The sequence below is a fragment of the Choloepus didactylus genome, chromosome 10 (genome assembly GCF_015220235.1).
Source record: "Choloepus didactylus isolate mChoDid1 chromosome 10, mChoDid1.pri, whole genome shotgun sequence".
In the NCBI taxonomy this organism is placed as follows: Eukaryota; Metazoa; Chordata; class Mammalia; order Pilosa; family Megalonychidae; genus Choloepus; species Choloepus didactylus.
In genome coordinates this window covers 99,159,542-99,184,858 of record NC_051316.1, presented here as the reverse complement: position 1 = coordinate 99,184,858, position 25,317 = coordinate 99,159,542, and the positions used below count along the sequence as shown (strand labels likewise).

Sequence of the window (25,317 nt, the reverse complement as noted above, 5' to 3'; positions counted from 1 at the left end):
TATATATATATATATATGACTATTACTGCCAACCTGACAGGGAAAAATCAGTGTATGTTTTCCCTAACATTCATTACTCACACCAAAGGCTTTTCTTCCATGCATTATCCTTTCCATTTTCTTTAAGAAATATACCACGACATTCCAAGAGAAAGGTTCCCGACAATGGTTCATTTGTTTTAATGTTTACCAATCTACTGGATAATGTTGGATGCTGCATATATAAATATATATACTTGATATACACTTGATAATGGGATTTTTCTAAGGTGGCCTGTGTTTACAATTACAATTCCACCCTGGCATTCCCATCACTCCCTATTCTTGCATCATTTTTCTCCAAACCCGTTTTCAAAATCTGACATACACTGACTTTATGTATTTACTGTTTATCTTCCTCCACTAGAATATAAGTTTCATAATGGCAGGGATTTTTGTCTGTATACCTAACTTCTAGTACAGGTACATATTGTAGGGAGCCAGAAAATATTTGTTTAATGAATGATTAAAGGAACAGCCAGCAGAAATTGTTTCCTCCTTTAAAATTCACAGATGTAATCAAAACACAAAGATCTCCATTCCCACCTCCAGTTTATTATTTTGAAGGCATAAACTAGTAACATCCAAAGAAAGAGGGCAAGGATTTTCTCTTACAACGAAGTAACAAGTACCTTGTCAAGATCTTTTATACATCAATGCAGTAAAGGATGAGCTTGAATACAAACATATTTTGCATTTTTCTCGTATCAGAAACACAAACAACTAAAAGAGTATTTTAAATGTATAAATTCTATACTTTACCTTGCCATACCTGCATTTTTAAAAATTCCATTTTCCTGAAACTATTTAGAAACATCATGCAAACAGACACTCTTCTGGGAATGTTTTCAGATCACTCTGTGCTACTGAACATAAATAAATAATAATAAATAACATCCATCAGTTTCACAAAACACCCCTCCCACCACACAAAAATCTCAAAGTGCATTACAAAATATTTCACAACATCTTACAAGGCACACATAAAACTTAAACCGAGTTTCAACCATGAATTTTTTTGAAACATCCAAGATAGTAGGTGCCAGTTTCTAAAAAAGAAAAAAAAACTCCTTTTACTTTTCCCTCTTCTCTGCTCTCAGGAACTCATAAAATCATATAATTTTAGGCCTGGGATTATTTTTAAAATTATCAACAACTAAACTATTATTTTATATGTGAAGCTAAGAGGTCAATGCCCAATGTCATTAAGTAGTGACCTGTGTTATGAAGTCAGTTTTCTCATCTGTAAAATTTGAGAACTGGATTCTATAGTCTCTTCTAGAGTTAAAACTACATGGAAAGTACATTTTTCACAAAGGTATCACAAAAAGGACATATAACATATATAACAATCAACATGATTCTTCACTAAATTCTTATAAATGGTACGAAGTATATTACACTAGAAAATATGGAAGGGCTTCAACAGAAACTAAATATAGCTGAAAACCTACATATAGCTGAGGTGATTAAGGGTGGAATAGAACCTCACAAGTAAGATGTACCCATATCAGGCTTTTTTGCTGAAAGTAGTTAAGTAGTTACTGTTTTTAGAATATGATTTGCCCTGTAATAATTTTATTTTTCATTCTAACATCAAAAAGTTTTGTATTACATGTAGTTAGGGATATTATAGAGCTATGGCTCATGACACAATCTGAAATGTTACTCTCATTTAAGTAATTATACCATCATGGTTTTGCTTGTGGCAAATTTCTGGAAATAAATAATAAAAGTCTAGGTAATGGAGTACCTGCAATATGATTCCATTTATACAACATTCTGGAAAAGGCAAAATTATAGCAATGAAGAACTCATCAGAGGTTGTCAGAGATGTGGGTAAGAAGAGGGGCTGACTACAAAGGGGCAGGATGAGGGAGTTTCTTGGATGATGGAACTGTTCTGTATCCTGATTGTGGTGGTAGGTGCAAAAGTCTATACATGGTTAAAACTCAAAACTATACAGAAAGGTTAATCTTACTGTATGCTATTTAAATATAAATAAAAGGAATAAAAAAGAGGTAGAACAAATATCTTTGGTAAAGTTGAAATTTCTAAGAAATGTAATTTTACAGAGCTTGATCCCAATGATATAATTTTACTGGCCACAAAATTATTAAATGAAACTGTTTTAAATAAAATCAAGAAACTTGGGCTCAATTAATCATTTCTAAAATATGCATACTGGTAACTCATAGAAATAAAATTATTCTAAGGAATATCGGTCCATATATTAGCAAGTTCTGCTACTCAAGTGAATGTGAATTGTGTGCCTTTACAGTTTAAAACAATAGGTACCTTACTGTTTAGTTTAGAATTTAAAAGCAGTTAGTCAAAGTTAAAAATTAAAAATAAAAAATCTCATCTCATCAGCTCTTAAAGGTAGTTACTAATAACTGTGTTTTTAGATTCATTTTCTCTTCCTGTTATTCAAATGCATTAAACATATTATATGGTTGGATTTTACACTTAAATCAGTTATCTAGAGAATCCAAATCAGAATCTGGAAATACTGCTGGTTCCCTTCCATCACAGAATCAAAAATACTTTAAAAAGAACACTATTTCTCTAGGTATACTACTGGAACATAAACATAACATATGAGATGAGAGAATCTTATCCGTTTTTCCATGGCTCCCACAACTCTGGAACTGTTAGAAGTTCAGGAAGAATAACATGTATTGGCAGACCTAAAGATGGAGGGGATGCAATACTACAGATGCTGCATTTCTACAAAAAGACATGGCTAACAAAATGATATATATCAAATGTGTGAATCTAATTACAGTAGATTTTGCCTTTTAAGATCAGGCCTGGGTAGTTTTTCACCACTGTTTCTGCCATGGACAGAGGTTAAATGTTTTTTGAGGGCAGATTTGTGCTTGAAATCCATATCACAACAGTGGCATTTGTATGGCCGATCCCCACTGTGTATATTCAAGTGGTCCTGAAGAGTGCTTTTAGCAGTAAATGTCTTCAAGCACACACTACACTGAAAGGGCCGTATGCCCATGTGCCCTCGAATGTGCCGGTTGAGATTTTTCTTCTGTGTAAATGTTTTCCCACACTGTAAACACAAGAATAGTTTATGCATCTTAAGATGGCGCAAATAGTTTTCAATGTGAAGAAAGCCTCGAGGGCACCTGGGGCACTGGTGCCTCAGTGAATAACCCTCCTCCAGATTCTGAAACTCATTCACTGTACCATGACTTCCTTCCGTATTCTCACAAAATAAGCCCTGGCCTTGATTCCCAGGAACTTCTGCCACTTTGCTCTCAACTGTAGAATTGATCAGTGAATGCTGTGTTTCAGAGAAATACATGCTTGCCTTTGAAGAAGTACAAGGCTGTGAAAATTGACCCTTTTCTACACTGGCTGTACTGATAGATTCCACGTGGAGGATACAAATTTCATTATCTTTAAAACCTATATCTACTGTAGACAGCTCTGGTGACTTCATTTCCTTTCTCTCTGATGTCAAGCTCTCTACTGTAGACTGTAAAGCATGGCTCTCCTCTTCTTTAACACTGAAATCCATGTTTACAGGACTATCTTCTGAAATTTCAATTATCTCACAGTCTTTATCTGAATTTTCTTCTTCATTCTTTACATCTAGATCAGAGGATTGACACAGGTCAGTATGCTGGTTGTTGTTCTTCATAGAAAGATCAATTTCAAGATACTTTGACAAAGCTTCTGTGCACTTTTCCACAATGTGAACCATCTGAAGATAACTAGCAGCAGTCAAATATTTCAAAAGCTCTTTCCTTTTAACTTCAAGTGCTCCAGTATAACAAGAGAGCAACAATTTTCTGCCAACTTCTGCACTTTGCAAGATAGTGATTCTGACATGTTTTGACTGGGTAAGTAAAAACTGATCTCTCATAAAAGTAGAGCAAGCAGCCAAAATCACCTTGTGTCCCTGGAACTCGGTGTCATTAATATAAATTGATACATCACAAAATAAATTCTGCTGTCTCAAGAGATTCATTTGCTGCAAGACCACATCCCCTTGCTGTTCAAATTGGAAGTGCAGAACATCAGACTCTGTAGCCATGGTCACAATCTAAGCAAAATAAAACACAAACATTGACGTAAGTATAGAGAATGCTTTCCTGTACTGAGTTAGTAAAGAACAAAAACAAAAACAAAATCCAAAACTGAATTGGGAAAAAAGAAGACCCAAACTCTAATCTGGGTGCTGTGAGTGAACCCCTATGCCACCATCTTAAAAACCCAGCAAATTATAATGGAATTCTTTATGATCTGATAGCACACTTTTTCATACTTTGTTACAGCAATTATCACACTGAATTATAATTAACAGTTTGTTTGTGTTTTTTTGGTAAATTTTATATGTCTTTTGGTCAAGGACACTATAGATTTTGAACATCCATTAAAAAGCACGGTGCCCACCACAAAAGGAATTTAACATAGTATCCCACTCCCCACCATTACTGCAGATCCTCATTGCCTTAAAACAGGTCTCCTTGATACCACACTCTTCTATGTTCCAAACCATACTCCTGGGTGCCACTAACATTAACTTCCTTTAGAACTTTTGATTTTTAAATTTCGACCTTCTACTTCGAATCTTCCACGGCTCTCCTTTACCTCCAGGACAAACTGACTTCCTTAGCACAGTATACAAGTTCGTTCACCATCTGGCCCTCACACACCGGTATGGCTTTACCTCCCACTCTTCTCTATTTCATACTCGAAGCTTCTTCGATTTTAAATTTTTTATCATTGCCCAGACAGTAACGACCGAATACACCTTTGCATATATATTAGATTCGCGTTTCCAATCCATTTTGGCAGCTAGCGATTCGGTTCTTTAAAGCCCAAATCAAATACCACTTCCGTGATTCCTCCTCCCGTCTTTCCCACAGAATCTGTTGCTCCCAAAGCACAGCGAGATGGTGCCTGATTCATCTGTGTTCCTGCACCGAGCACGGGGACAAGTAAAAAGCAGAAGAGCTTAAGAACATCCGCTGAAGTTAAAAATCGGACACCAGGCGACCTTAAAGATCTCTGCAGCTCGGCACACAGGTCTCCCCGAGCCAAGCTGCCTGGGCCAAGGCCCTCTCGACCAGGTGGTGGCAGCACCAGGTTAGGCACCCGAAGCGGCGCTTAGCCGCCCTCCTCCTCCTCTTCCTCAGACCTCTCAGCCTGCCGGAGTCTCCTTCGGGCTCACTCACCGACTCAGAAACTCAAGACGAAGCTTCCGCAGCAGCGGTGGCCCAAACCGGAAGCCGGACTCAGTCTAGAAGGAAACACATCCGGTATTCTTCACAAGGGGGTGGTCTGAGCGCCCCGGAAGGACATCTTTAGGCGCCTTCCTCCCTCACTTGGCCCCCACCCTTGGAATATTAGAAAGGCGTCCACATTCCAGTGAATCCTGTCTCTCCTGTCCCAGTTTCGGCATGCAAGCCGTTCTTTTTCGTGAGTTCTCCGGGATACGAGTCAGAACCGGGTGTGAAGTTGGTGTACAGCGCGTCGAGACAGGGTACCCATCGCCGGGACCGCTGGGAGGCCTTTATTACTATGGAGGGTGGCGCAGTGCGGCGGCTCTCCTTACTATGGCCATGTACAACGTCAAGGGTGGCTGAGGAGAGGGGAGAGATTATCATAGGAATCTGTATTTGAGATTGCCTAACAAGTGCCCATCAAGATCTGACTCCAACCTCTGGATCTAACTTCATCCCTTCTAATCTGTTGCCCCCTACTTACCGGACAAACCCAGCGTCTGAAATTGTGGCCCTGCTGTTTCTTCTGACATGCCCTATCCCCCCTTCCTCTTTTCTTTCAAAAACCTGTCATAAATCACATCATCCCTGAAGCCTCCCTGAACTGCCCCTAAATTAGCTCCCTCTCAGTTGCGAGCCTGAAATCCCTTTTCCTGCATTCATTATTGCACCTACCACACCTGTATTGAAACTATTTGTGACCCATGTAATTGGAGGTATTTAGGACAGTGATCATGGATTACACTCTTTGCATTCCCCAGTGTCTACACTTAGTATGCAGCTCAAATATTTGCCGAATGAACTTGAACTATTCCTTAAAAGCAATTACTCTACCTCAACCGCAATCAAAAGGTTCTCCAAGAAGTACCTGATTCTAGTAACGAATAATTTCTGGTTAACCCAAATTTTCTTCTGAAGGCAACCCAAGCATTCTTGATTAATAGTGTTTTTAAAAAGAGAAGTGAAGAGAGTATTCCTGAATTCAAATTCAAGCAATTGAAAAGGAAAAGAGAAGGGGAGAGAATGAGAAAATAAATCAGACACTAGAGCTTTAATTGTCACACTTTTATTATGGAAACTTCCCCATAATAAGTGAAGAGGTAGTTCATAGTATGTCTAACATACAACAGATTTAGAACAGCTATTCATCACTGAAATAAGATGTTCTGGGTTGTTTGTTTAGGACAGTATTTTCGAAGCAGTGATACTGATCACCCCCGATTTATAGATCTAATAAAGAAACAAATACAAATGAAAACCACATCTGATTTACCTCAAAGCCAGTTTGGAGTTTGTCTTTAAGATTAAATAATAAATAAATAACTGTGGCACAGTAATTTGTTTTTAAACCAAACTATGGTAAAGAAAGTCGTCTATCTTTTTTAGTTATCCTGGGATCCATAAAAGACAAATGGTGATAACTAAAGTTTCAAAAATTCTCCTCCTCTACAAGAATCTGACTAGTTTTAGAAGTCATTTTCTCCTATAAAACATATTTGATATCAGTAATTTAACTATTTTGCAATACAATGTAAGAAACATGTAAAAACAGGAAAAAAGCCAAGCCCTATCAAAATTAAGAAAACGTCTCACAGAAACTAAGAACACCTCTCCAGCCAAGAAATGGAGGAGACGGTAAATCACTTCAGTGATTTTTATTTGGAAAATGTGAGAACTAAACATTTTTCGGAGACAAAACCATCAAGGTGATCTTTTAAAATGATCAAAGAAAGCAAGGCAATTTTCTTTATTATTCCTAGTATAAAATCAAATTGAGTCCTGTCTCACATGAGATTATGAACTCCATAGGTACAAGGACTATATCAATCTTACCTTCATATCCCTAGTGTTTAGCATAGTACCTGACAATAGTAGGTGCTTCGTAAATATTTCTTAAATGACTGAATGAACCAAGAAACAGTCTCCAACCAAAGAGACCAACTTATTGGAACCCACACTTGTCAGTCTTCAAACCAGTAACAAAAACCGGACATGAATGTTAGCAAAAGAAGCACTCCAAATTGAAATTTCCCTGTGATGCAATGATGTTCTCAGAAAATACCAAAAACATTGCTTGATATGTTGCATAGAACTGGTGCTCTGGTACTCTTTGGCTGGATCATTTAAAAATGAGAATGCTAGGAAGCATCATTAGAGCAAATAATGAGTGTCCTTAAGCATAAGGACTTATCACTCAATGGTATTCTCATTTTAAATCTTTGAAAGAATGAAAGAAACTATGCCTCAAATCAGATTCACATGCAAATGCATCAAATTATAACAACTTCAAAAATTCCATCCTACTACACAAGTGAAGCCTAATTTTTGGTTTATCTACGCATGCACTCTCAGTTTAAAACTGCAACAGAAAAACTTGACGGAGAACTAAATACTGTTTCCAGACAAAATCAGTTTCACATTTGGATCCTTTTCACATTATTCTTACTTGCCATTAATGTCCTTTCCCTCCCTAACCAACACCCAGCAAATCAGTCACATGCTAACTCACTCTATCCAGAAATCAATTAACCAACAAATAAATCCCTTTGTGATACTTGATGGTAAAGTCTAGGCTGTATTAGAGAGCCAACAGGGATACACAAAGGTGGAACACAAAGCTGGGAGCTTTTTGCTAGTATATTATTTTTGATAATGTACTAGATCTTTTTAAGGCTGGGGATAGTGGGAGGAAATGAAGAGACATTAGCTCATATTTAGTCACTCATCTACCTTGGGCAACCTTGGTGAGGTCACCTTTTTGGGCTATGGATGCCTCAATGAAGAAGGTGGAGAAATGACCTCTGAAGGTTCTCTGAGGACCCTAGCACTCTTCATACTTAAACCTAACTCATGGGTCAAAAACAAGTAAGGCTGAAAAGTATTTTTCTTAACTATAACACATGCTTTAGGAAAAATAGTTGCTTGATTTTTCCATATTGGAAGATCAACTTCGTATTAATGATCTATCACTAAGAGATTGCAAGGTGGGACTGTATATCTTCAAGAGGAAAATCTGAACACAAAAATTCCTATTGCTCCTCTCTGATCCACTTAACTTTATTCATCCATTTTAGAAATGAAGGTATGCTAAGAATGAGAATTCAGAGACTCTCATAATACAATGTATAAAAACTGATGGATAAACTCATGGCTAACCTCTGAAGTGAAGTCCAAAGACTACCAAGTAGCCCCTTTTTAGAAAGACTATTATACTTCTGCACATTTTAAGTGTGCCTAGAGCAATCTTGACTTCAAAAACATCATAAATATATTACACATTACTTAAAATTATCTGGCCACCTCTTAGTGGGATGGCCAGGAAAACATTTCCATGTTAAGTGTTACTGAATAACCATAGTTCTGTTGTTTGTATTTTTATGACTATGGTCCTTAGGGTGATCCCTAAATATTTGTCTGCAGGTGTTGCTAAACAATTCAATGACATGAAGTTGGCCATAATACTGTTGAAAAGAGTACCAAACAAACCAAAATACTTTTTTTTAAACCAGTTCCAACACAAGTGCAGATGGTAGGAAGCAGATTCATTCATTTATCAGACACAGATGAATTATCAATAGGCAACCAGAAGTTCTATCATGTATTCAGGTCAACAGCAATATTTATATTTCAGCCTATTTTCTGCCAAAGAAACATACTATGCACTTAGCATAGCATCTTTTAGTGTTGAGTAGACGATGCTATTATCTTGTTTGTACCTTCAGAATGTGCCCGGTGAAAAGCCTTGAATAGTGTCAGTATGAGATACAAGTCAATGATAGGTAAACAAATGGCATACTCCCTTGGGAAATGAAAACAGACACAAAAGCATAAACAATTCAAAACAGAAAATGGGAGAGGGAAAAAGGAAGGCAAGATCACTCCAAGTGGTAAACTGCCTGATCTATTAGTGCTTTGATTCAGCCCCTACAACTGCACAGAGGCTTTGGAGAAGTCAAACTAGCAAAATCACTCCTACAAAGACTCAAGGCTATTGCCCCATTCTCAGTCAGTTCTAATTCTGAGCATGAAGCCCCTGTTCAAGTCACACAAGCACTGTCATTCCTTAAGTTCAGGACTGCTTGGGCTAGTTTACCTGCATCCAGGACCTGTGCTGCATCAGACTGTGACTGACAACCTTTAGAGTCTGTGACTGTTGTACAAGCAAAAGAATCAAAATCCACTGTGAGATCTTGCACATTTCTTTCATTGGCATTATCAAAGCTGTTTTTACCATGCAGTTGTTTAAGGTGTTTCCTTAAAACTGGCTTATGTGCAAAAACCATATCACAATAGTTACACTTATGGGGCTTATCTCCACTGTGAAGGTTAAGATGATCCTGTAAGGAACACTTCTGAGAAAAGGTTTTCCCACAGATCTTACACTGGAAAGGTTTAATGCCGGCATGCACACGCATGTGTCGATGAAGGTTGCCTTTCTGAGTAAAAGTCTTGCCGCAGAGTAGACACATAAAGAGTTTGTGCATTTTTAAATGGTTGGCGTAGTTCTCCAGGTGACGAAACACCCTGGTACATTTTGGGCACTGGTGATGCCACTGTAGGCCTTTGTCTACACCTCGGATATTAGGCCCAAAGACATCTTTTGAGGCCATGATGATGTTATCACTGCCTGCATAAGAAAGGGCATAATTGTGGAGATGATTTTGTTCTATTTCACTTACTCTGTTTTCCACAGTTGAATTTATCAGGGAGTGCTGGGGCTCTGATGAATGTAAAGCAGTGGGTTCAGAAGAAATAAACTGGTTCTGATCTTTTTTACTTCTAACCTCTGAGACATCCCCAATAGATTCTACCTTAACAATCTGAATATCACTGTCCTCCATATCCAAACTGTCTTCAGATGGATGAATACAAGGTGAGTCCTGCTTTGGGGAGCCTCTGGCATCTCCCTGTTGTTCTTTTGACTGGGGAGAAGCACTCTGCTGTTCACATCCCTCTTTACTATCCATTGGCTGTTTTGGCTTTATAAACTTCCACAGGGCCTGCGTGCATCGTTCTACAATGTGGCTCATCTGAAGAAAACTTGCAGCAGTCAAGTAATTTACCAGTTCCATCTCAGGGAATTCCAGCACACCACTATAACAGGATAAGAGCAATTGTCTCCCCACTTCCGAACTCTGTAATATGGAGATTTTCACCTCTCTGGAATCATTCAGTAAAAACTGGTCTCTCAAGAAGGGGGAACCTGCAGCAAATACAATTTTATGCCCCTGTACCTCAATATCATCTATGAGAACTGTAACATCACAAAATTTATTCTCTTCTCTTAATTTGTTCATTTTTTGTAACATTGAATCTCCATAATTTTCAAACTTGAAGTGAAGGAGATCTGATCTTTCAGACATTTTGGCAGACCTAAAGAACAGAAATGTAAAAAGGTTGAATTTAAGGAAATTCAAACAATTAAGAAACTTGGATTTATCTTCCAAAAATAAATTTGTGTTGTCACATCTGCTTATATGTATCCAAATGCAATTTTTCCTTGAAAGAATAAGCTACCATAACAGCTTTCAAAGGCAGTTACAAAAACTTTTACCAACTTCAAGTGTCAATTGCACTAAGGAGTGAACATGTATCAGTGTAAATAGCTTGGCATTCATTCAATTTTTAAAGACACTTAATACAAGAACAATGCTTGCCAAGAGTATTTTATCTCTTCTCAAAGGAGAATTCTATCAGGTTTCAAAATGAAACTAACCCATCCTGAAGCAAAAAAAGTAATTTCCATGAAACTGGGAACTTGATTGTTTTACAAAGGCAAAACACTCTTTTCCTTTGCTTTGTATTTTAAAGAAGTGCAGCCACATTGCTTGCTCCATTCCTGGGCAAACCCTCTTCTGTTTAAACTGATGTGAATTTATTAAATCAAGTATTTCTATGATAAAATGCAAGTCACAGACCTAAAGGGTCAAACTTTGGATAGTGTCAAAGACAGAAGTCTTTATCTTGTGCATTCTGGACAAATCTAAACTCCCTTAAGAAGCATTCTTGATATAGAAAGTAAATACGTAAGTAAATACGTGATACAGAAAAATCAGATGAGCAGTTAGTGGGTACCTGACTAAGAACAGGGTGGATCTAATCAATCCCTAATTGTTTCAGTTCTTTCCTCTTTATTGTAATACATTCATCATTACTCATAATCTGGACTACTGGAAATGCTTCCTAAATGTTTTCCTAGCTTCCAGCTACTATTCCTTCTAATCCAACTTCTACAGCACCACCAGTCATTTGCAGAAACACAGATCTAATTATATCCTGCCTCTTCCTAAAGTCCTTCAGTGTCTTCCCATTACCTAAAGTATGAACTCAAGATTAGGATTAAGATTAAGAACTAGGATTAAGTAAACCTAGTAATAAACATTGGCATAACCTAGTGAAGCATGGAGAGGTAGATGTCTTTGCCAAGAAAACAAAACAAAACAAAACAAAACAAAAAACCCTGTATATTACTCCCTTTATATAGTGAATCCTTTGGAGAAACTTTCCATCATCTGATTCCATACTCTCCAAATGATTTTCTGATCATAACTTGGCTTCCTGTGTTTGTCCCTAAAGGGAAGGATGAGTTAGCCAAGCCATCATGATAATTCCAGTACACCAGTCATTGTAAAAATAATAAACTGGCATTCTGTGTTTATATACTAGTCTTCTATGAGATCAGCAGATACATATGATCTGTCTTTGAGAGACAGCTCTACAATCTCAGAGTTCCAACAAATTCATCTTGAACTTTATGCATTCATCAACCCTTTAGCTGAGAGTCAGATGAGGCAGTCAGCTGTTTCTGGCCACATCTGGACCCTGAAGCCCAATCTTAAATCCTCAAACACAGTATTGTAAAGGCTCATAGAATATTAATTCCTGAAGGCAAAGCCCAGGTCTTATTCTTATTCCTCAGTGCTTGGTGCATGATAACACCCTTGAATTCAACCTTAGCACACTGGTTTCCTCAGTCTGAATACCACCTCTTAGCCATATGTCTGACTTGCCCTCAGGTTTTACTTCCCTGAGAGGTCCTTCCCTGACACCTTAGACTAGAATAGTTGTCACTATTAGGACTATAGCACCCTGTACTTCTATCACAACACTCAAGACACTTCATTAAATACTTGTTTAATTATGAGCCTTCCCCTCCAAACTGAAAGTTCTATGACATTAGGGGGAAACATCTCTATCCGATTCAGTGAGGCTGCAACAGGGAACCTACATCTTCTAGGGCAAAACATTCCTTTTGCTTCAATTCGACTTTACTGCAGCCAGATTGCTTGTCCCATTGCTTGTCAACCCTCTTCTGTTCAAATGGTATGTATCCCCATCACCTAATATTGTCCTAAATGCTCAGCAGGTGCTCACTTTGCATTTGTTGAACCTATAGGATTAGTTTGACAATGGAAAGGAAGAACTTTTGTTAGTAAGACCAGCTTAATGTCTGCAGGAGCATTAGAGACTTGAGACCATGAAGGTCTAGAAAGGAATGAAAATGAGAATAAGGAGTAAGGAAAAGCAATAAAAAAGATATTTCAAAGAACTCAATGACTGGAGATAAAAAATGAAAAACAGGGATAAATAAACTTAGGAGTTCAGCTGAATGAGAATGTCATTGAAAGGTGAAATTTAGCAGGGGGAACTGGTATGGCACAGTATATTAACAAAAAATACATGCATAAAGTATAAATTTTTCCCTTTTATGATATTCTAAATGTACAAATAACGAATAATCACAATAAAGATAAAAACTGCAATGAGAGAGGAGGCATGTTGAGAAGCAAAGGCAGCATCAGAGAAAAGACAAAACTAGTTTCTATCAAGATAGTGAATATCAAATAAAAAGTAAAAATCTAAACGATGCAAGGAATCTATCAGTAATTTCAAGCAGCAAAATTGCATTATCACTGGTCAGTTTTAGCAGTTACAGTAGCTTGACATATTCATTCTGTAAATGATGAATGTTCCAATTTATAGCCTTAAGTTATAACAAATGTAATTGTTTCAAGTGGCCAAAGAAGAGTAGTGTTCTTTTTGAGAGTTTAGCTGGTCCCAAGTGCATTAAAGTTCACTACGATTACCCTCTGGTGAGTATTTTCCTCCTCACACCCAAAAATGAGCATTAATTGCTTCCACAATATTAGGACAGCACTTGCAATGCTTTAGACAACTATCCTCAGGGATACAGTACATTGCTGCTCCAAAGATGAAGCTTTGGAGATTAAGGTTTAGTTTGCTTCTTATCTTATCCATCAATTCACAAGAGATTAACCAAATATTTAGTCAGAGGAGGAACCAAACAGGTATCCAAAGAAAGGCTTGCTTTGATCCGAGGAAAATTTATTGTTTATTTTAGGAAGCTTTCCCTAATGTGTCAACCCTTTAATAATGACTTATTTCCAGGCCACAGTTTATCCTTCAACTGTTTCCTGTCACCAGTTTCTCTTCCCAAAAGACTGTTAGTTATTTGAGGGCAAGGACCAACTGCTATTCTTTACACAGTTCATTCAACAAAACATAGCATAATAATTCCCTCTTTTTTTGTAATTAATTCTTAATGATCCCTATGAGGTTATTTTTGAGCCATGCCAGAGATGTTCTTTATTATCATGATATCCTCTTTTGAGTGTCCTAGGGCAAATATTTTTCTGGGGTTTATTTCCAAAATAGTTTTTACAACCTAAAACCAAATTAAATTTTAAACGAACTTTTATATTTACCTTTTTAACTAACTAAAATAAAAAGGAATCATTTTGTCTCTTATGAGCTGGCTTACTTTTATTTAAAAATAAGAAAAATGATAGCTAACTTTACTGAGTTCTTGCTATGTGCCAGGTATAGTACTAAATGCTTTATCTAAATTGACACATTTAACCCTCAAAATCCCTGAGGTAGGTATTATCATCCCCATTTTGCATACGAGGAAACTCAAGTTTGAAGAACATAAATAACTTGCCCAACTTAACAGAGGCAGAAAGTGTTATGTGTTAGAGCTAGGACTTGTGCCCATGCATTAAACTACTAGGCTAGCTGAAGTTTTATCTTATGGCTAATGGTAAATGGGTAAAGGTTCCAATTTACCTCCTCATATTGAGTATTCCAAACACAGAACCAAGAACATCCACTGAGCTGTACATGTATGATTCGTATACTTTTAAATATTTGTTATGCTTCAATAAAAGGTTTACATTAAGGAAAAAACAAAAAGAACTACTTAGAGCAAGATTTGTGTTACTGAGCTGTATAGTTGTGATTTGTATACTTTTTGGTATATCTGTTATACATCAATAAAAGATTCATGTTTTAAAAAAAACAAAAGTACAACTTAAAGCCAAATACGTGTCAAGTATAGAGGACTTTAATGGTAAGCCATTTATGCATTAGTTCACATTCCTAATCGCATTTTTTGCCCCATCCTTTTTTTCCCTTCCTTTCTCACTTATTTTAACTTTACGTTATTTTATCATCTTTTGCGTATTCATCTTTGTAGTCTGAAACTTAATACCATTTGGAAATAAAACAATATAAATAATGTGTATACTTAATATCAGAATCCTCAAGTGTAGGTAATTCCAAAGATAGTAATAATTATTCATAATATTCATAAAAAATCACTCACATAATCCTAGATTATAGCAGAGCTTCTGGTAACTGAAAGAAAGTAAAGAATTAATCAGGTAGAATAGAGACTTGGTCACCATATTCGATTCATTCTATCCTCAAAACAATTCCCAAATTCTCTCCATTCTTACTATCATTGCAATGGTTCAAGTCCATATCATCTATTGCCTGGATTAATGCAAGGGCACACTAACTCTTCTTCTGTTTCTCTCCCTCATCAAGCCCCAATAATACTACCCCGTTACATTTCCAGAACAGATTTGATTATGCCACTGCCTATTGCTTCATCACAGAGACAAGCAATTATTTCAGAAAACTCACTAAATTCTTTTCAAATTATTGTTTCACCTGGGCATTCAATGCTCAAAGCCTAAGAGATCATGAGATTGTCCAATTTGTCCTCAAAAGAAACTTAGAGGGCCGCTGAAGACAGAAATAGAACACATTACCAGCTGAGTTCCTGACAAAGGGAAACAAAATAGAATGGCACTATACTAATCATCAGGAAAGAGACCTAGGCTCTTAGACTCTGCCTCTGAAAATGCTGCAAGACCCAGTAAAGATGATTATACCTCTCAGCATCTACATAATTATTAAAGTCTCTTCAGACCCTACGTTTTTAAAATCCTTACTTGAAGAGACAAATGGTATATCCTGAATATCAAACTAGAAGGAGAGAAAAAAGTGGGAATCTATCAACTGGATAATAGAAATCAGAAAAGTAGTTGCCTGGCAGTAGAGATAGGGGAGTGATCACTAGAAAAGGGTATAAGGGATCTTTCTGGAATGATGAAAATGTACTAATATCTTGATTTGTATGTTGGTTACATGGGTGTATACATTGTTCAAAACTCATCAAACAATATATTCAAGATCTGTGCATTTTATTGTAAGAATAATGCAAAAAAGGAGGTTAAGGCAAAAAAAAAAAATCCATTCAAGAGATATTTCTAGTAGCAATTTCTGAATATACCACTTCTCAAACATCAATGCAATAGGAATATTCTCACTTAAGATCCCTTTATCTTTGTTTATTTTTAGTTTTCCCATAATTATGTTCATAATAAATGTGCCAACTGATTCAAAAATTTTCCTTTGTTCAAACAGGAGTAATCAAAATTGACCGGCAAGTATTCCAGGTCAGAAAATGTTTATTGCTGTGCTATGGGCAATGAGAAAGGAACCATGGTTTTTGTTTTTTGTTTTTTGTTTTGTTTTGTTTTTTTAATCTCAAAGCCTGTAATAACTACTGAAAAAGAAAGCTTTTCTATTCTGTATCTATTCTGCATAATAAACTCCAAAGTTGTATGCCAGTCTGTTTCCTCATCTACCTCATAAAAGTGCCGTTTTAGAGTGTAGGTCTCTTTCCTAATGCTTAGTCTCATGCCCTTTTATTTCCCTTTGTCAGGAACTCAGCTGGTAATGTGTTCCATTCCTGTGTTCAGTGGCACTACAAGTTGAAAGAAAAGGGGACTTTTATACAGAATAGAAAACTGTTTGTCCCTCAACACCATAAATCATTTTTCAAAAAGGTTGTAATACACTACAGCCTTTCTTTCTATAAACCTCAATTCTTTTTTTTTATGTTGGTTAACTTTCATAACACTACACTCCAAGTTCCCACTCTTTTGTTTTTATTTTCAGTTATAGATAATATATAGAGAAATATATCCTTCCTTGAACTTTTTTGAACATTGTAAATAAAGTAAAGGTCCCCTTTTCCAACTGCCTTTTACTCAGTACACAGTGTGTTCTAAGTTTGGTCCTTCCAGACTTTCCCTCCCACCCATTTTTTTAAATTAAATTCAGTTTTATTGAGATCTATTCACATACCATAAAATCATCCATGGTGTATACTCAATTGTTCACAGCACCATCATATAGTCATGCATTCATCATCCCAATCTATTTTTGAACATTTTCCTTATACCAGAAAGAATCAGAATAAGAATAAAAAATAAAAGTAAAAAAGAACACCGAACTCATCGCACCCATCCCACCCTATTTTTCATTTAGTTTTTGTCCCCGTTTTTCTACTCATCCTTCCATACACTGGATAAAGGGAGTGAGGTCCACAAGGATTTCATGATCACACTGTCACCCCTTGTAAGCTACATTATTAAACAATTGTCTTCAAGAGTCAAGGCTACTGGGTTGCAGTTTGATAGTTTCAGGTATTTACTTCTAGCTATTCCAATACATGAAAACCTAAAAAGTATTATCTATATAGTGTATAAGAATGTCCACCTGAGTGACCTCTCGACTCCATCTGAAATCTCTCAGCCACTGAAGCTTTATTTCGTTTCATTTCACATCCTCTTTTTGGTCAAGAAGATGTTCTCAATCCCACGATGCTGGGTCCAGATTCATCCCCTGGAGTCATATACTGCATTGCCAGGGAGATTTACACCCCTGGGAGTCAGATCCCATGCATGGGGGGAGGGCAGTGAGTTCACCTGCCGAGGTAGCTTAGCTAGAGAGAGACAGCCACATCTGAGCAACAAAGAGGCAGTCAGGGGGAGACTTTCAGGCACAATTGTAAATAGGTTTAGCCTCTCCTTTGCAGTAATGAGCTTCATAAGGGCAAGCCCCAAGATAGAGGGGTTGGCATACCAAGCCATCAGTCCTCAATGTTTGTGAGAACATCAGCAACAATCCAGGTGAGGAAGTCCCCTCCCCCATTTTTAAAGTAACATTTCTATATGCCTAGTCATAGAAAATATAAAGTAAGTGGATGTTTCTTATAAACTGTACCTATTGTTTTATTAACATTTTTTTTCACTTATTGTATTTGAGAGAAATTTATGTTGAATAAATATAGACCAAGATCATTCTTTTTACATTGTTGTATAGAAGTAGGCAAGTTATTTAACTATTGGCCTTAGTTTTCTACCATTCTTTTGCTGGTCTGTTCCTCAAGGTTTCACTAAATTGTGCAAATGTTAGTGTATCCTTCAAAGTTCAGTCCTTGCTTTTTTTTTGCTATAGTTTTCCAAACTTACTTCCCCAGACAGCCAATATGGTGTTTCAACATTTTATTATCACTCTTGTTAAAAACTCCTAAATCAACATCTCCATGAGCAACCATACCCAAAGGTAACCTCAATTCAAGCTAATGAAAAATATCTCCACTAATGTATCATGCCTAAAAATCTTTCATTGTCTAAAACTCATTAAGTCAAAATTCAAATATATGGAGAAAGGCCCAGAGAACAGTGGATGTGAAGGCAAAGAGACCTGTTAATACACTTTTACAGTAACAGATAAAGATGGAATGATGAGCATTGATAATATAAAATTCGAGGGATATTTCAAACTAAGAACTGATGGACTTGGTGAACAAGGAGGGGAATGAGAGAGGAATGGTCAAGATGACTGCAAGATATTTAGTTTGAGTAACTGGGTATCTTTGGTGTCATTCACTAACCTAGGAAATACTGGAGGAGATGATCATGAGTCTGGTCTTAAAAATATTGAATCTGAGAAGCCAGTATGATATCAAGGTTAAGATCCTTTAGCTAGTTGAATACAAGGGTCTGAAGCTGAAGAGGAGACTTGATTATAAATAATAAGTGATAGATCGAAACATGAAAGTAGAAGTTGTTGACCTAAATTGGCATAGAGCAGAAGAGGGCCTAAGATAGGAGGAAATAAAATAAAAAACAAATATTTAACATAAATATAAATCCAAAACTTACCTTCTTCCCAACCAGGTCTCCTCCCAAGCCTCTCCATTTTTTTATCTACAAGCCTATCTGCCCTTGGGTTTTTCCCACTCCTTTGACCCCCCCTATTTAGTCACTGCATAGTGTAGTGGGTAAAACCATGGACTGTGAAACCAGATTTCTTGGGACCGAAATCTGGTCAACCACTTACTAGCTGTGTGACCTTGGAAAGTTACTTAACCCCTCTGTGCTTCAGTTTTCCCATCTAACAAATAGTAATATTACTTTATAGGTTTGTGGTGGAAAATTAAATGAGTTAGTATTTTCAAATGGCTTAGAATAGTGCCTGGTACATGCTCTATATGCTTTTGTCAGGTAAAGAAACAAACTAAGCCTGTCAATTTTTTTGTGTGAAAACCTTATATGAGACTTCTCTCATTTCTATTTAGACAAAACCAGTTGAGTTCCCCATTATTTCATATACCATAACCTTATCACTTTATTATTATTCCACTGAAATTGCTTTCCAAAAAGTCACTAATGACCCCAATAAAATAATGCTATCTTTTTTTCCCCCACATTCCTCAAATACTCTGTATGCATTCACCTAGTAGACCTTCCACAAAATTCTCTTCTCTTGATTTCTGGGACCTTCTTGGTTGCTGGAACCCTGCACTCTTATGCTTCATCTTCTACTCTGTTCCTGATGCCACCTCAACTACACTACTACCACCTCTTCCTCTTTCTGCCTCAACAATTCAATCATCCCTTCTAAATATTTCCTTGTTTCTCAATAGTCTCTTCCTGAGGTCAGCTATTCCCATGGCTTCTACCTCTATGCTGATGACACAAATCTTTACCTTTCTCCTGAGCTCCAGATTTGCATTTCCAAGTCCATGCTGGACAGCTCCAGCTGGATACCCCATTACATCTTTAATTCAACATATCCAAAAAACGAATTTGTAATTTACACTAAGCTTATGGTTTAATTCTGATAATGGCATCACTGTTCTTTAAATGGCAAAGGCCTAAAGCTAGAAATCATCTTTGATACATCTCTCTCCCTCAACATCCAGTTAATCATAGAGTCTGGACACTATTCACTTTGGCATACTTGCCTCCTTTCCAATAACTCTGTCATAATTCTATTTCAGGACTTCATTACTTCTCACAAGGCTGATCCCCTTCAAAATCATCTTCAGTGTAAGTCCCTGGGCTTTAGATAAAGAATCCAGAATCAGTTTATGAATATCCCTTTTCCGTAGGCTGACCTCCAAAAAAAAATGAATTTCTACAATACAAATCTGACCATATCAGTCTCCTGCTCAAACTCTTCAAAAACTTCCTATCTCTTTTAGGATTAAGACTTTCACTATCTGGATATCAGTCTATTTTCCCAACCTCATACTCTATTCTATGCACAAAACACCCCTATTTTCTCCATTTCACACACAAGTTATGCTCAGTCATTTTACCACGGCATTGCAACTGTTCCTTTAGCCTGAAAAATTCTTCACCAATTTATCCTCTGCGGGAAGTACAATTCAGATGTCATTTTCTGAAGCATTCCGAGCAACTGCCCCTTGGGCAGTTCATACACTTATGATTAATATATAGATCGCAGGAGCACTTATTTGTTATATATGATTCTCCAACTTGAACCCGAAAATTGGAACGATATCTTACCAAATCCCAAGTGCCTGGCATAGCCCCAGTAATATAAAAGGTGCTATGGTAACAGGCCAATTTAAGGAAAAGCCCCGGCAAAAGGCTAGAATCTAGGTCAGCACTCCTAGTGACTATCGCCTGCTACACTGAGGTCTTGGGCCGGTTCCCGGGGCTCGTTTTCCCAGGCCTTCTCCAAAATTCCAGAGTTGGGCATCCTAGCCCACTCCTGGGACTTCGGCTGGGGTCCCAGGAGGCGGTCCCTCGGGCATCCTCAGGCTCCCTACTCCAGGAACGAGGAAGGGAAAGGGGCGGGGCGCAGCGTGGGCCGGGCCAAGGGCTCCTGAAGTACCCCCGGTCTAGGCCAGCCCCACGGCCCCCATCCCATTGCGGGTCCTGGCCGTCCATGGCCCCAAAGGGGCTCCATCTTGAGAGACCCCACACCCCCGACCGGCGCGCCGGACGCCTCCGCACTTACGGACCCCGGGGAAGGCCGCAGTCAGGATCCCGCACTACCTGGAGCTCCGGCCCCTCGGGGCTCCGGGAAGGGGGAGGGGCAGGGAACTCGAGCCAAAAGGGGACCCAACGGAACCGGAAGGGCAGCCCTCGGCGGACAAAGACAACTTCCAGGTCCCATGGTCCTCTCCGCCAATCGGAGGGCGACGGGGCCCCGAGAGGGTCTTTACGCGCCGTGGGCGGGGCGTGGGCTGAGTGACCTGAAAGGAGGGGGTTTCGCCGCAGGCGGCTCAAGGAATGGCCTTCAAGGTGCGGCGACCCCTGAGCTTGTGGGATTACTCCGTCATTGCATTGCGAGCCCTTGCTTTGCCGGGTCCCCTTCTCAGCGGCTCCTCTTGAGATGGACCTCGGCAGTCGGCTACCTACATCGGCCCGCAGGGCGCCTCCGCTACTATGATTCTCTGAGCCCCTCCCTTCGAGGTGTGTGGACTTGCCGCGCTGGCTTTTTCAGAACAGAAGGCACATTAACTCTTTTCGCTTTGGGCGGTTGGCGATTCCCAGGAATCCTGCCTCCTCCCGACACTCTCCCAGGGCTATCTTACTTTCCCGCGGCTTCTGTTTCCAAAAACGTGCAGACAGTTCACAAAACTCTGTTGCCAGCCCAGACATCTTTCTTGAGTTCCAGAGCTAACTGCCTAGAAGACATCTCCAATTGGTTGTCCCAGTGTTAATGTACTGGTTGTCTCAAGTTCATCTCCAAACATGTTTCTACTTCTCAACTCTAGTCCTTGTGTTGGTGAACGCCATCATCCACGAGGTCCTCCCGATCAGAATACCTGACTGTCGTTTTAGAGTCTTTTTTTCCTCTCTTCCCCAATCCACCGGATTTTTGCTGTTTCTTTTAAAATACCCCTAGAACACTGTTCCCTTTTTTCCCTTTCTACTGCCCTAATTTAAGTATTTTTCATCTTAGGCTGCCTCCAAACTATTGCCTCCTCCACTGATAACAGAATGAACTTGTAAAAAACTGAAATCTGATGTTTTCTAAGGGCACCCGTGTGTCTACAGGGTGAACTTCAGTTTCCTTGTTTTAACATTCAAAAACTTTCCATTCTGCTCCTGCCTACGTATGACTTGATAGCAGACCAGCAGATACACACCTGTTCAGGCCCAGACTGACTTCATGCAAAGCACAGGCTGGTGTTGCTGTGAGACCAAAAAATATATCAGACACAGCAGTAGCTATGGATTTATTAGGACTTAGGAACAAGACAGATATCTCCAGTGGTGGCCAGTCCAGTGGGATAGCGCTCCACAAGGGATAGGAATGCAGGAGGCAATATGTATATGACTTTAGAACAAAGACATTCCATATAGTATGAGGACATTTGACCTTTAGTATAATCATTAAAAGGATTTAAGACCTCACGTTTTATTAAGATTAATGTTTAAGACTAAGATACAATCAATGCTGTTTTACATCCATGATTGCATTCTTTTCCCTCTGGGAGGTTGTTTACTTTCTTGACCTTTGTCCTGGTTAAGCAGACTTGTACATGCTCAAGGACTTACTCCCATTTAGGAGGCAGCCTGGGCCTGGGCTGCCATAACACTCTAACCATATGTTCTTTGGTACAAAGTCACATGCTGTAAAAGCATTAGGCATATTTGGAAACCAAAATTAATTTTCTATGAATGAATAAGATATTAGGATATATGGCATTAGCAAGCAGTAAGCATTGAAATGGGCTCTATAAATCTATATATAAAATGGAGCCTATGATAAAAACAGTATATATGTCATCACTTGTTTCAGAGGTCAACATTAGCACCACTAACAGTGTATCAAGCACATATCATGGATTGCATCTAACATAATGAAACATGAAGTATAACACTTTACCTATGATGTGTGTTGGCCCGAGATATTTGACTTGAATCCACTGAGTCTTGAGATATAACATCCAGTTTCAAGGAAATATGAGGTCTAGAGGAGCAAATTCAATGACCTTTGGAAGCAATCAGTCACATCCAGAAGGTGGAAATTTTGTACTTCCAAGTGGCCTGGTCTCCTCAATAAACCAGTGTCTTTTTATTTTTCTTTCTTAAGAGCTAGATTTAAAAAGACTTAAGGGATATAGCCAGATGCAATTTGTGGCTCTGGATTTGATACTGATTTGGGAAAACTAGCTGTAAAAAATACCCTTGAGTTGGAAGAAATTTTGATTATAGTTAGATATTAACGAGAGGGAAATGTATTGAAATGATACTACTGATTTGTGAAGTCCAGCAGTAAAGAATATTTTTGGGTTGACAGAAAATTTGAATATGACCTGAGAATTAGATGAGAAGTTTTACTGAAATGAAAAGGTAGCTATTGTTAACTGAAAAACAAAGGCAGATTACTAAATAGAGTGATCACATTTTGTAAAAATATATACACACAACACACAGAAGATTATGCACTAAAGTATTAACAGTTGTGATCTCTGGGTGGTAGGAATATGGTGTTTTAAATTTATTTTAGCTTGTCTGTATTTTCTATTTTTCTCCAAAGCATATGTACTGATTCTGTAATAAAGTTTTATTTTAAAAATGTATGTTAATATTTAATAAATATTTGGTGTCTACATATGAATAACAAAACACATGAACGAATGGCTATCAAAATATTTAAATAAACATTAAAATATTTTGCCAGGATTTCAGATTTTACTTTTTTCCTAATATTTTATCTATTATTTTAATACTTTAAATAGGTATGTATTATTTATTATTTAACTATATAGTGACAATATAAAAACAAAGCTATTTTCATGGGGGAGAGGCATGCAACCAAGTCTATTGATACAGGAGTCACAAAGAGAGACTGAATAGAGCACAGCTATTTTTTGTTTGTTTTTTTAGTTTTCTCTGGTTCATTTCAAATGACTCATTAACCAGGAAAAGAGGATATTCCACTTGAATAAAGAATGGTGAAGAGTAATGAAGAGTAAATATATTAAGATTTAAGTTGCACCATCAATAATTATTGCCTTTGTTATGGATATATCCTTTTCTTCCCAGCTACACTGTAAATTCATTGACAGGCATTTTAAACATTATATTGCCAGTGTTCTGTATTTTCACTTTTGAATGATTTCTGAATCAAATCCCAGCCTCATCTATGAGTAACACTCCAAAACAACCTTGATCATTTCTGACCTCTTGCGTGTCTCAAGTACCTGAAGGCAGCTGTGTTGTAGGCAGTGGCCTGGACTTGGGAGTTAGAAGTTTTGACTTTGATCCCGATGAAATGTTGGGTTCTTTGCCTGATGCACCTAACAGTCAGGAATGGTATTAGAAAGCTCAGAGGAGCCTGGGGTGCCAGCAGGGTAGAAGAAAACACGGTTGTCAAGTCTCTAGACTGAGATGGGTCCAGGGGCCGCAAAAGTCTTCATTACCCTGCTAACCTGTCCTGCCAGGGCTCCAGAACTTCGGACAATTGGACTCCTTATCCTTTAAGGACATCCAGGTTCCACCAGAGTTGCCAAATGATACGGATCAAACGTGGGGTTCTCTGCCCCCACGTGTTCAACAGCCAATTTATGACCCTGGGGTTTCAAAAAGAGAAAGTTTATTGCTACACAAAGCAAGGAGAGCAGATGACCTATTGTCTCAAAATCTGTCTCCCTGAGCCTAAGAAGTTCAGGGTTTTTATGGATTCAAACAAGGGGAGATGGAGTTCTTACCATTAAAACAAGTATCAAGGATTACAATTTACAAATAAAAAGGAGCAGAGCTAAGCTAGAATTAAGAATAACCTTGACGATAACAATACTATGGTCAGCCTTTAGTTCTGGGCTGACTCAAGTTCCTTCGTTAACATTAGGGGGTTGTCTTTGCGATTAAAAGATTGTAAAGTTGTAAAACAGGATAAGGGGGTACAAGCAGGAGCAGTCAAGAGATTTTACAATTTGCAATTCAGTGGGTTTCAGTAATTTCAGGTTATTTCCTTTCGGGTATTGTACAATATATTAGAAAGAAAAAGGCATCTATATAACGATTCAGTAACCATAATTATTTGTTAAGTCTAATTTCTTAGTTACAACTTCTAGACTGAATTTTTAAATTTATGCACAACTCCTTTGTAAAACAAGAAAAATCATACCAGTCTCACAGGTTTGTGGTAAAGCCAAAATGAGATATCCGTAAAAAGACCTTTCACAATCCCTGGCACGCTGCGCCCTCTGTTAAATGCTGCTTGGCAAACAGCTCTTGAACATGAAAGTTGAGCAGGGAGAGACCTTGCTCCACCTCGTCTACTCCTTGGAGTCGTACCCTCCCCTTAGATTCTACAGGTGCCACCAGAGAACTTAGCTCCCATCGCCTGTCTTGCTCCCAGTCTCGGCGGCAGTCACTTAGCTTCTGCCTGTCCAGGAACAGACACTGACGGAACACAACTCCACTCACACTTCCCAAGTGTACACTACACGCAGGCGCAGAATACTGGGGCGGGCTAAAAGCTTAGGCGGGGCTTCGAGGAAAGGAAGTCCCCTCGGATTCTGGTGTTAGGCCAATGAGACCTCTCGGCTTAGCCGAGAGCCTATGAGATGGGGCAGAGGGCGGGGCAGAGG

At 38.3% G+C, this 25,317-nt stretch overlaps 2 protein-coding genes across 15 annotated transcripts; both read right to left on the bottom strand.

Annotated features, from left to right (window-relative positions):
* Positions 1–527: 527 nt before the first annotated feature.
* ZBTB6 (zinc finger and BTB domain containing 6) lies at positions 528–25,157 on the bottom strand. 10 transcript variants are annotated; one of them, XM_037797209.1, is made up of 3 exons: positions 24,852–25,157; positions 23,926–24,294; positions 528–4,105 (listed from the first exon to the last, which is right to left on the bottom strand). In XM_037797209.1, exon 3 carries the CDS (start codon positions 4,094–4,096, stop codon positions 2,822–2,824), a length of 1,275 nt encoding a protein of 424 aa, XP_037653137.1. In that variant the 5' UTR covers positions 4,097–4,105; positions 23,926–24,294; positions 24,852–25,157; the 3' UTR covers positions 528–2,821. The 10 variants fall into 10 exon arrangements, with proteins under 10 accessions (XP_037653137.1, XP_037653138.1, XP_037653139.1 ...); XM_037797210.1 differs by having other exon boundaries at positions 23,926–25,157; XM_037797211.1 differs by lacking the exons at positions 23,926–24,294; positions 24,852–25,157 and adding an exon at positions 20,728–21,559.
* Positions 6,341–20,787, bottom strand: ZBTB26 (zinc finger and BTB domain containing 26). 5 transcript variants are annotated; one of them, XM_037797200.1, is made up of 3 exons: positions 20,728–20,765; positions 14,914–14,945; positions 6,341–10,661 (listed from the first exon to the last, which is right to left on the bottom strand). In XM_037797200.1, coding segments are annotated over exons 2-3 (1,338 nt in total). In that variant the 5' UTR covers positions 14,916–14,945; positions 20,728–20,765; the 3' UTR covers positions 6,341–9,325. The 5 variants fall into 5 exon arrangements, with proteins under 5 accessions (XP_037653128.1, XP_037653127.1, XP_037653131.1 ...); XM_037797199.1 differs by lacking the exon at positions 20,728–20,765 and adding an exon at positions 16,749–16,797; XM_037797203.1 differs by lacking the exon at positions 14,914–14,945 and having other exon boundaries at positions 20,728–20,787.
* Positions 25,158–25,317: the final 160 nt, after the last annotated feature.